We start from the raw sequence: 12,674 nt of genomic DNA, 5'->3' as shown, positions 1-12,674 counted from the left end.
GGTTCAACCTAATACATATCAAACTTCAATTATTTCCTTTCTGGGTTCCATATCTATTGTAGCACCTATTTGCAAGATCTTTACTTCTACCTCTCCTTTCTTTTTCTCTTCTTCCTTTCCTTTGTTTCTGAGGAAATGTAGGCACAAAAGTGAAAACTAATGACTGCTAGTACACCGAATACACAATTTTTCATCTGTGGCCAGACCAGGTGTGAATGAATGAATGAATAAATGAATGAAGCAAAACAAGACATACATGAAGAATATATCTATTCCAGTCCCTGTGACTCCATTCTGTCAACTAAGAGAAAAGTAATTACTGCCTCAAAGGATAGACATACTAAAACCACACCATACACATTAAAAGTTGGTGTAGGACTACCCCAGCTCCTTCACCCCCTTATAAAACCAAGTCTGTAATAGGAATAATTAAACCACCATGTACATAAAAATGTTTATAAACCTTTTTCAGTTTTCTTTATTTTCATGAAAATACACTCACTTTGTAAGGAAAAGTACATAGCTACAATAGACATCTATATTTAGTTTTAGATACTGCCAAAGAATTGAAAAATGGAAGAAGAAAAGGCAGATATATGATCATCTTTACCTGCAAAAGGAGATCTCAACATGGGACTCTCCTCTACTATTATACCTCCTTGTGTCTTGTGTCCATGCCTTTGCTTGTACTGCTGCACAAACTCTGTGGAATAGGTGGAATCTATAGGATTTATTTCATTTGACTGTGTGGTCTGAACATCGCCTGTGTGTTCAGAAGAGCACAGCAAGTCTTCAGTGTGCTGCTCTCCTTTCATTAGGTCACTACCAGATAATACTCTCAATCCGACATCAGGAAACTTCAGAACAGCAGAGTCTGCCTCCCCAAAACTCAAGGCATTTGATATACCAAAGTCATCATCTTCAGGAATGGGGTTGTACCATATTTCTCCTTCATCATCTGCATCATTTTCCTCATTAAAGTCTAATGAACAGTTTCTTGATAATGAAGAATTTGTAGCATTACACACCATATATGTACAATATTCTTCAGATGATTTGAGGAAAGGTCGTGACAGCTGCAGTTTAGGTAGAGAAACGGGTGAGATGGATAAATGACTTATATCTTGGCATTTCTTATTTTCTTCTTCCAAATTAAAAGATCTCAGAGTACTCTGATATAGCCAATTGCGTTTCTTTGACACAGTGATGCTATTAAGTGGCTTATGACCCCTGAAGCCAATATTATCATTCAGATCTTCAAGTTCTCTTCTCTTCATTGAAGACTCATAGACATTTTCAAATAAGTCTGTTTCAAAGAAAAAAGAAGGCAGAATATAATGCCTGGCATACCAAGAAAGGCATGTCACTTAAGACCAGTTATTAAAATACGATTTTTAAAAAGATAAAAAGAAAGAAAAGTAATATTAATCACATTCAGAGACTAAAATTGAACACGAAAAATTTTGGATTTTCCACCTAAACACGATTTCTATTATTTAGATATCAGACTGCTAGTATAGGTATCATAAGAATTCTAAGAAAAAGGATAAACAAACTCTGGGACTGCCTTTATAAATATCATAGTGCTAAAAAAAAGCTTTACCCTAAGCAAAACATGCTTTATAAAAAGCTTGTATAGAATGCTTTATACACAGTATGCTTTTAATTAATATTTGGGTAATTTTAAACTCACTGCTACAAGGACTTTGGAAAACACAAGTAAGATTACTACCTTTTCATACAAAGATTAACTTTGAATAAATCTTTCAAAACAATTGTGCCTTACTTATTACTGAATATCTTACTGATTATTAAAAATTCAAAATAACATTTGTTTCCCAACCATATAGTGCAGAAGCAACTTATGCAGAGTTTAAGTTCTAAATATCTAGGGCAAAAATAAAAATAAAAGTCCCTAAGGAGGCCCTTGATTAGGACCAGGTATCCTGTCTCACAATAAGCACAACACAGCTATATTATTGACAGGCACAAACTTAAGCAGCAAGAATACAAGAATGAACAAAATAGCCCCTGCTCTTAAGGAATTCATAGCCCAGTGGAGGATGTCAAATACTTAGATATGTGTATGTATTAATATAATGTGATAAGACTCTAAAAATGTATATGTAACATTAATTCCATATAAAGGGGAAAATTTTTTTGCACTCCCAAAGAGTTACATAAAGCCGGCTTCAATGACAGTCAATAAGCTAAATGAATATATATCATAAACTAATTCACTACACATAGATAATTAAAACAAAAACATTTCTAATTTTAAGATCATGTCAGGTTTGTAAATCGTGGTCTATGCTACTTTGAGTGTGTATTTGGTTGATTCATTTTAGTATTACAGCAAGTAAAATATAATAGTCCAGTAACAGAGAGTGATAAAAACACATTAAACTCTGAGGAGCTTAATAACCACCAAAAAATTAGGTTCACGCATACTCAAGGTTTTCAGGAATCTCCCTTCTACTGAAAAAAAATCATTTAAAACTGTAAACTTGTCCTTTATATAACCCTAAATACCTAATCAAGCAGATTAATTTAAACACAAAACAAAACCTTAAACACAAACTGGGTTTCAAGTTCAATAGTTCCAGAGGCAGGAATAGAGGAATAGACTAAGAATAAGAAGGGAAGGAATCTCTCATGAATGTCTACTATGCCAGATATTTATTTACTCAAGAAATATTTATTGAGTGCCTATTATGTGGCAGGAACAAGAGATAAAGCAGTAAGAAAGTCCTTAACCTCCACAACAATTCTGAGACAGGTAGGATTATTTCCATGAGCCTCAAACATATGTGGAATATGGCCAAGGTGCTAGCCATAGAATTCAAATTTAAGCCTGTCTAACCTTAAAATCCTTGCTCTCACCTGTCTCCCCTACACCATGCTACCCACTAAAGTAGGGAAGTAGGTGTCTCTCTCTGAGCATTATGATAATATCCACCAAGTTAACTTTATAAGGTGGCTCTTGGGATTAAGTAAGATAATGTTTGAAATACTTAGAAAACTACTCAGAAAAGTCAAGTAACTTGCCTGAGATCACCTGTTGGTGAATGGAAGAGGCAGCACTCAAAACAAACTCTTCTGACTCCAAAGTTTGTAGGAGTACACCTGGTCTACTAACTAAAGGATACCCACCTCCACTCTCCAGGATTTAACATGCAAACATGTAACAGATAGTCAATAAATATCTTGAATTGATTTGATTTAATTTAACTAATGAAACCTGAAGATTCAAGAGTCTTTCTATGGTTCTGTCTTCTTTACACTTAAAATTAAGAACTGATCTGGACATATATCCAGAAAAGGCAAAAACTCTAATTCAAAAAGACACCTGCACCCCAATGTTCATAGCAGCACTATTTACAATAGCCAAGATATGGAAGCAACCTAAGTGTCCATTGACAGATGAATGGATAAAGAAGATGTGGTATATATATATATATATATATATATATATATATATATATATAATGGAATATTACTTAGCCATAAAAAAGAATGAAATAATGCCATTTGCAGCAACATGGATGGATCTAGAGATTATCATACTAAGTGAAGTAAGTCTGACAAAGACAAATATCATTCGATATCACTTGTACGTGGAATCTAAAAAAAGATACAAATGAACTTATTTCTAAAACAGAAACAGACTCACAGACATAGAAAACAAACTTATGATTACCAAAGGGGAAAGGGGGGGGGGATAAATTAGGAGTTTGCAATTAACAGACATACATGACTATGTATAAAATAGACAAACAAGGACCTACGGTATAACACAGGGAACTATAGTTAATATTTTGTAATAACCTATAAGGGAAAAGAATCTGAAAAAAGAATATATATATATAACTGAATCTCTGTGCTGTATACCTGAAACTAAAACAACATTGTAAATCAACTATACTTCTACAACAACAAAAAAAGTAAACGGATTATAGACATTTTTTTTTTTTAAAAAGGACCTACTATATAACTATATTCAATATCTTGTAATAACCTATAATGGAAAAGAATCTGAAAAAGAGTATGTGTGTGTATATATATATATATATTTATACCTGAATTACTTTGCTGTACACCTGAAACTAACACAACATTGTAAATCAACTATACTTCAATTTAAAAAAAAAATTAAGAACTGAAAGTCAACACATACTCTGGAATCGCTTGGAACTTCAGAGTTTTTAGTGACCACAACCTTTTGCTGAGTGCACTAAAATCTAAGATCTATTTCACACTTAAGCTCAAATCCTATACTATTTAACAGCATTTCAGACCTTCACAGGATATTACATGCAGTTTTGACATAATTATAAATTTAAAGCAAAAAACTACAAAATTATACAACTCACAATGGATATGAGCCATATCTATTTTATCTTTTTCTCAGATGTCTCTCAAAACATCCAAAATTTTATATAGACACATTATTTTGAGTCTTTTCAGAGTTTTTTGATGTACATTGTAAATGAAATAAACATGCTTCTACTTGTACTATATTCCAAGGAACTACAATGAGAAAAATAAAGCTACCACTATCCCATATTTAAACCAATTGATACATCTATTGATATGTAATGAATATGTAATATTAAAAGGAATAATTACATCGTGAGACACACTACAACTATTTTTCATGAAACTACAAACTACATAAACTTGAGATGAAACAGTCTGCTTGGTATTGCTGAATACTTAAAAACACATAATGCTGAAGTTTAAATTTAGAGATAAATAGGTACATTATTATACGTTCTGATAAAAGCCAAATTTATTCCGTTATTAAAACTGAATATAAGCAACACATTATTCAAGGCAGAAAATTTTACTTGGGCAATTATTTATATATAACTTAAAGCATTTCATATTTATCTCAGTTAATTAAATGGATGCATATGAATATAAGTTACACAGAAATGGAAAGCTATTTACCATCTTCCCTTCACTCCCCATTTATGCTAAAATTTACCATCTTCCCTTCACTCCCCATTTATGCTAAAATTAATGTTAAACCTTACTGGCATAAATGTAAAAGTTACCTTTAGCTTCAAATTTTATATATATGTGTGTGTGTATATGTATATTTTGACATTTATATATTTATATGTTGAAAGAAGACACAAGTAAAAAAGATATAAAAATAAGGGTGCAAAGTTGCAAGGCAAAAAAGTCTTTATTCTCCTGCAACTATACACGTTATGGTATAACTATCAGACTCTAATTAAAGTCATTTTCCTTGAAAATCTGTAAGAGAATGCGGAAGTGGCAATTAAAAGTTTTTCACTCAGAAAAATATTTACATAGTGGTGAACTACTCAAGTCAATTTTGTGTTCTCAACTATTACGTATTTCATAATAAATCTAGATGATTTACTATTACTGAACATTTAACTAGTGCCCCAGATCAAAATCAACAGCAAACTTTCTGGGAAATTATGTATTGCAGCCCTCATTGAAAATGTACAGTATCTACAGCATCTTTTCATCATTTAAAACATTTTACTGCAAAAACAAACTGTTGTTTTAGCTTACTTCTCTTTAAAAATCCTAAATAAAAGCATTCTTATGAACAATGTATTTGAGCTTAAATAAATAAAAGCAGCCCTGCTTACAGAGTCAAGCTTGGCAGCCCAAATGAAATTACTAGAATAAACTCAAGCCTTAGGTTTACATATGAGTGTGTTTATGTGTATGTCTTTATCTTTCCCAGATAAATCTAAATGAGGAGAGGGGTACAATGAAAAGAAAAAAGGTATTTTTCTATCTTTTATTTTTCCTCCCTTGTGACTAGCAATAAAAACTCTTAAGAAAAAAGCTGTGTGCTAGCTTTGGGGACAGGAAAGTAGAGAAGGAAACTTTGAGACTCTTTTCAGTTCCCTTAAAGTAATGAAGAGGAACAAGAGAAAAGAAGCACAGAAGAAAAGATGAGTAGAATAAATAAGTGCTCCTAAAGTGGTGTCCTCTAGTTCAATTCCCAATGCTCTTAAAGCAGTCCTTCTCAACTTCAGATCATTTCACTCTCTATCCAGAATCCTAATATATTTTCACAAAGCCTGCTTGCCTTTCTCTTGATAACAGCTAAGCGCCAGGCATGGTACCAAATGGATTATCTTTTTTCATCATCACCGCAACCTGAGGACTGAGGCTATGCAGAGCTGAGTAACTTGTCCAAGGTCATAAGCCTGGTAAGTGGTAGATTTGATCAGAAACCCAGAATCTCTATTCTATTAGCCATTACACTATATGGCATTCTCTCTTGCAGATTCTAAAATCTCACTTTTATTGGTGCAAGACGAGACTAAGATGGAGGGATCTGCTTAAACTTGTCATATATAAGTAGTAAGTATAAATTCATACACCTAAAACTGAAACAGAAAGAGCTCAAGTGCTTTGCTCTAATAGGGGTTAGTTTAAGTATCAAGTATCAGAATAAAGTAGAATGCTTTTTCAAAACTTTTAAAAATGTATCAAGATAGGTGATTGAGATACTGAGAATTCTAGAGCCTTACTACTCAAAGTGTGTACCAAACAGCAGCATCTACACTGCGAGCTTGTTAAAATGCAGAATCTCAAGGTCCCACCCCCATACATATTAAATCTTCATTTTAACAAGATTTTCAGAGAATTCATATGCACATTAAGTTTGAAAAGTTCTGCTCTATAACTGCCAACCACACTTTGAGCGGCAAAGGTCTGGAAAACAGCCTTAGGATTCTCAAAACATAAACACCACTTAGAAATGTAGGACTTTCAAAAATCAACACAACACTATTTTCTGCTGAATTTGTAACTCTCAATGTTTTCCTGCCACCAGCAACTCCCATGTTTTATGGCACTCTTCCCAAAACAAAAAACAAAAACAAAAAAATGGACTCACTTGCTTCTGGGGCCACGATGGCAGAATTTCTAACAGAAGAATTTAGAGCTAGAAGACAGAAAGTATTTGCCTATAGTTACCAGTCTTGAAAGGGCTAATGCATAAAAGAATTTGTTGGAAAAATTCATAAAGATAATGTAGCTCATAAAGTTAAGAAATTGAAGCTACAAATACTTGAGAAGGGAATAGATAGGAATCTGCATTAACAGTGTCAACTTCACTTTAAGATATAATGCACAAGATCATACCAGCTATTTAATACTACTTTTAAAGAACTGTCTAAAGATTTTGAACAGAATATTACATGCCCAAATTTTTTTTCTTTCACAGATCACGGAGCAAGAAGAGTAAAGTAGGCTAATTATTTTTTAAAGCAGTAAAAGGCCAAAATAGCTCAACCCAGTGCTTTCCGATTTATTTCTGAGTACTATATGCTAATTAAAACTTATTTATAAAGACTTATAATGAAGTATAGTCAGCAAATAGATTAAAATTCCTTTGTAACCTTAAGGCTTGAAGAAACTTTACAATATTTACTGTGTGTAATGACTTTAGATTTCTTCAATAATCATCTCAATTAGTAACAAATTGGTCAATCTGTGAGCACTACATTCCCAACTGCATCAAATCATTGGCAGTATTATACTATCAAAAGTTTTAGTGGTTCTTAGTAGGAGCCAGAAATCAAAACAGAATATCATTTTGGCTTCCATTTGTCATATGGCTTCAAAAATTTCCAAAACACCTAAGTAGATTAGGTATTTCTATCTCCTTATATAGTTATTCTGTGTTATAAATTCTAACTATAACTTTATTTTGAAAGAAAACATCGTCACAAATAATATTGTACAGAAAAATGTGATATAAACCTTCTAAGCTATTTTTTAAAATACATTTATTTATTTATTTATATTTATTTTTGGCTGCATTGGGTCTTCGTTGCTGGCGCGGGCTTTCTCTAGTTGCGGCGCGCGGGCTTCTCTCTGCGGCGGTCTCTCGTTGCGGAGCACAGGCTCTAGGCGCACGGGCTTCAGTAATTGTGGTACGCAGGCTCAGTAGTTGTGGCTCGCGGGCTCTAGAGTGCAGGCTCAGTAGCTGTGGTGCACGGGCTTAGCTGCTCCGCAGCATGTGAGATCTTCCCGGACCAAGGCTGGAACTGTGTCCCCAGCATTGGCAGGCAGATTCTTAACCACTGCGCCACCAGGGAAGTCCCCTTCTGAGCTATTTAACATCTTTATACAACCAAGAATGTACTGCTTCATCGGGACTGCCCAGTTAACTTTTTAGAAAACATGATTAAAAGTAGAATCCAAGTAACCAGTTTGAACTAAACATTTAAAGGTAAAGGTTTAAGATGGATAAAGCAATTGACTAAAAGAAAGACTTTAAACCTATTCTAGGATTCCCCCATCTTCTTTGCAACTTTGAGGAAGTTACTTACCCCTCTAAACCTTGTTGAAATTCCATCCATCTCCTCAGTCCAAGCACCTTAATAGAATTAATTGGATCAAACCTCTAAAGAAATTTAGAGTCCCTTTGACCTTATATAAATAGGGGTTTTGGAGTCATAAAGACCTGAGTTTGAATCCACATAATAGTTTGAATCTATATATTAGTATACATAAACCAAATACTAGTTTAAGTGACCTTGGGAAAACTACTTAACCCCTTCTTTGCTTTTGCTGTTGTTGTTCAATAACAGCTGTCATACCTCCATGGGGGGGGGGGCAGGGAAGTAATAGAAATTATATGAAAACCCCATAAAATATTCAGAATGGTTTTAATAAGTTCAACTAACCTTCATAAAAAACAGTTTTTAAAAAAATTAACTCTTCAAATCTATACTAGATATATAAACATTGCACAAATTATTTTTATCTTTCCTAAAAGATGAACTGATGATTTGAAAGGAAATAACATCTGAGAAAGTTTTAAAAACCAGAGATTATCTAAGCTTTTGTTTAGATTTCTTGTAAAATATCTAAAATACCATCACATAATAATTCTAATGTGACCTTTAATTTCTTTAAAAATTGGTTTCATTTAATTAGTTTCTCAATGAAAAAATCAATGAATTCATTCCTAAGAGTTACTACAGTTATTATTACTTTTAAAACACTTCAATGTTTACACAACAACTGAGGGCATTAAAAGCCATCAGATAGTAATGTCTAACCTTTGCAACAAAAGGGTAATACATATTTTACTTAAGTTTTATACAGATTTTTGTTATGGCTAAAAATTAACTGTCTTACAAAGAGTTAACTGAACCAAAATCAGTGGAGATAAAGATATAATAGCACTAAAATGTAATAAATGATTACAAATACTTTACCACTGGAAATGCATATTTTAATATGAACTTAGCATGAAGTACACCTCTCTTCACAAAAATTTACATTCTACTATCTTTTTATTCAGGTGGAATGGAATAAATTTGAGGGAAATTGACAGGTGAGGGTTAGAGATTTATAGATTCAAAAAAACTTCTCATTTTGTATACACTTGAAGTGAATTATTTGATTTGTCCTCATTGTGTAATAAAAAGTTTTGTGAACTTTGTTTCTCCCCGTTTTGTGTTTATTGGTTAAAAAAGTTAATGTGTACAAACCTAGTCCTGTAGGATTTGTAATTCTTAACAGAGAAACTGCCAAGTACTGTGAATACTTTTACATTTCAGCATTTAATATTTTTTAAAGTATTACTGATATGTAAATCATTATGTTCACTAAAAGTCTTTAAAAGTGTAGTCCAAAAGATCATGTTGTTTTTGGCTCAGTTTAAAGGTACTTCTTTCACAAGAGAATTCTCTTACTACTTACAACATAAGAGATTTCTAGAATGGATAACTTAAACCTTCAGTGAAAACTAAAAATCACACACATACAAAATAGGGAGTAAAATCCTATTATTAGCACAAATATACTTTTTACAAATTCCTTTAAATGCCTACACTTTTTTAAAAAGTACACAAGACATACTTTTCTTCTGATTAAAATCCAAGTGCCCTTCATTTTCCACAATAAGATTACCTACATTGCTATGTTTTTAGGGGGGGTGGGGAGGGGAGGGAAAGGTGAAGAGAAGAAACGTGAAATCCTACCTGACTAAAAAGAAGTATTACTATGATAGTTTTTTCGGTTTGGTTTGGTTTTGGGTTTTGGTTGTGTGTATCTGTGTACACAAACGCTTCTGACCGGGAGGTGTAATGAGTAAAATGACAGTTTATGAAGCCCATAAAGTCTAACATGGATCAAATTCAAATTCACAAACTCCACAAACGTCTACAGATTAGCCCAGAGCTACAAAGAATAAAAGTCAAGGCAGCACCGCCCAACTCTTAAGCCGACTGAAAAGCAGCGTGTGGTGAACTTAACCTTTACTCACTGTTGCGCTTAGGACTACGTACACTGGTTCTTAGAGAAGAAAAAACAAAACCCCCAAGTTCCTCATGCCACTGTCTTAAAAAAACAAACAGACAAACAAAAAGAAAAAACCGAGATAAGGCATTATACTAGGTAACCTGGAAATGGCATTAGGCTGCCACTGACGTGACCCTCACTTTGGCACCGGCACGTACCTGTCTGCAAAACCATACCTTCTTCTTCGCTCTTAAGACAGAAGCCCAGTCGGTAAACACATTTTGATTGCAAGGTAGCCTACCTGTCAGCGTAATTCTTTGGTCTGGCGGCACCGAGACGACTTGGCTTTCCCGCATTTTCAAAGCACCCAGATTTGGAGACGTTGCCTGCGCTCGGGTGACTTCGGGGGGTGTCCTACGAGCGCGACCCTTCATTCCCAGGGACAGCAGGCGTCCTTTGTACATCCACTTCTGCAGCTTCTTGACTGTCACCGCGGGCGGTTTGAGGAAGGGGAGCCCCTCCTGGCCGTCTTCTTTGCCGCGGCTTCCCGAGGAGCGGCGGGGGTCCTCGGAGCTGCGAGTCCGGAGGCCGGAGGGCGCCGCGGCCCAGGAGCTGCCTCCGCTCCAGCCGTCCATCCCGCCTCCACGTGGCGGGGGCTCCTCCGGTTCCCCGCGCGCGCCGCACCTGATCCAGCTGTCGCTCCGCCACCGCTGTAAGGGAGGCGGCTTGGCACCCACGCGGAGGCTGTCGAGGCTTCTGCTGCAGGACAGCAGCATCCGAGGAGTCCGCGGGCGGCCTCCCCCCGACTCCTTCGGAGGCGACCGGGGCGGGGACACCTGCTGCCAAGGGCGGCCGCCGCCTCCCCGCTCGCAGTCTCGGGGGCAGGCTCGGCGGGCCGCCGCGCCGCAGGGGGAAGGCGGCTGGCCCGGAGCCCGGGCTCCCGCAGGGCAGCCGCGATCCGCCCTGCCCCGGTCGCCCTGCCGCCTGCCCGAGTCAGGGGGCAGGTCGTGCATGGCCTGGATCAGCAGATAATAGGCCTCTCGCAACTGGGTCTGCAGCCTGCCTGTCTCCAGACAGCCGCCCTCCGCCCCTGGGGAGGAGCCAGCGGCCGGGGGAGGCGGGGGCCACCGCTCCGCCTCCGCCCCCTCAGGCTCCGGCGCGGGCTGGGAGCCGCCGGGCAGGTTCTCGTAGTAGTCGGCGTCGTCCTCCTCGTCCTCTCCGCTGCCCTCGGAGCCCGGCGGAGCGTACAGAGAGGCGCGAGTGAGCCCGCGGCCCGGGGGTGCAGCCTCCTTCCCGACGCGCGGCCGAGGCCCGAGCGCCCCCGACCTCTCCGGCCGCCCTCCCGGGACCCGCGCCTCAGGACCCCACGCCTGAGGCGACGGCGGCGGTCGCTCCAGGCTCGGCCGGGCTCCGCTGGCGCGCTCCCGTAGGGGCCCGCCCGGAGCACCCCCGGCGTCTCCCTCGGCAGCCGAAGAGGCCGCCACGGTGGCTGCTGCGGCCGCCCGGCGCCCGGGCCCCCCGGCGGCGCGAGGACCCCGCCTCCCCCGGAGCCTGGACAGCGTCCTCCTCAAAGGGTCCGTCATCCCCCTCCGCCTCAGCAGCCAGGCTCGCCCCTGGTGCGGGGAGAGCTCGGAGCCCCGCTCGGGAGAAAGCCGCGCTCGCGGCGGCGGCGGCGGCGGCGGCGGCTCCCCATGACCTACACTGGCCCTCGCGGGCTCCTCACATTCTTGGCATAACTCTGCCACGGGACGGGTGGGGGAGGGCGGCGGCGCCGCAGAGCGCATGCCCCGGAGCCCCGGGCCGCAACGGGGCGCGCGGGCTGCCGGCTGCCGCTCCGCGGGCGCCGGGCGAGGCAAGGCGGAGGGCGGGGAAGGGAGGTGGGTGAGAGCTAAGGAAGACCGAGGGATGCAGAGAGAGCTCACCGAGGGGGTGGGGGGCGGTGCAGTGAGAGTCGAGGCGGGAAAAAGAAGGAGCGGGAAGGGGAGTCTGGCTGGAGGCTGCAAAGTTCTGGTTGGGGAGACGGAGAAAGGGAAAGTGCCCTCCTGGCTGCCACTCAGTCACCTTCACCACCCTCCGCATTGCCACCGCTGCACGAGGCGTGTCCTATAGTGCAAGTCCTAGCTTGAGTGAAAAAGATTGTTTTGACGGATAAGGTATGAGTACAGGTGTATCTCACTTAGTGCAGTGTGTTCTAGAAACGTTCCGAATCATTTTAATTTGTACAGGGAGCTGGCTATTTAAAGGAAATTTGCAGAGATTCCTTTTCTATTAGGAAGAATCCTTTTGTCCAAAAAAATCACCACTGGTGTCTCTTTTTAAAGTCTATTTTTCTTTCTTCCTTCCTTCCTGTTAATGCATGCTAACACAAAATTATGGCATAAACCAAAACTTGTAAAACGGAGGCGCAAATATAG

At 39.1% G+C, this 12,674-nt stretch overlaps 1 protein-coding gene across 2 annotated transcripts in view; it reads right to left on the bottom strand.

Annotated features, from left to right (window-relative positions):
- The window catches only part of SYDE2 (synapse defective Rho GTPase homolog 2), a 36,999-nt gene extending 24,955 nt beyond the window's left edge, over window positions 1–12,044 (bottom strand). The window contains exons 1-2 of one of the 2 annotated variants that reach the window (XM_061186384.1): window positions 10,562–12,044; window positions 611–1,306 (exon numbers count right to left, since the gene is read on the bottom strand). In XM_061186384.1, the coding sequence (XP_061042367.1) occupies window positions 611–1,306; window positions 10,562–12,044 (2,179 nt within the window). The remainder of the gene's footprint in view (window positions 1–610; window positions 1,307–10,561) is intronic. The other variant, XM_061186385.1, reaches the window with a different exon arrangement.
- Window positions 12,045–12,674: the final 630 nt, after the last annotated feature.

This window comes from Eubalaena glacialis, chromosome 3 (assembly GCF_028564815.1).
Source record: "Eubalaena glacialis isolate mEubGla1 chromosome 3, mEubGla1.1.hap2.+ XY, whole genome shotgun sequence".
Lineage (NCBI taxonomy): Eukaryota > Metazoa > Chordata > Mammalia > Artiodactyla > Balaenidae > Eubalaena > Eubalaena glacialis.
This window is presented reverse-complemented; position numbering and strand designations above follow the sequence as displayed.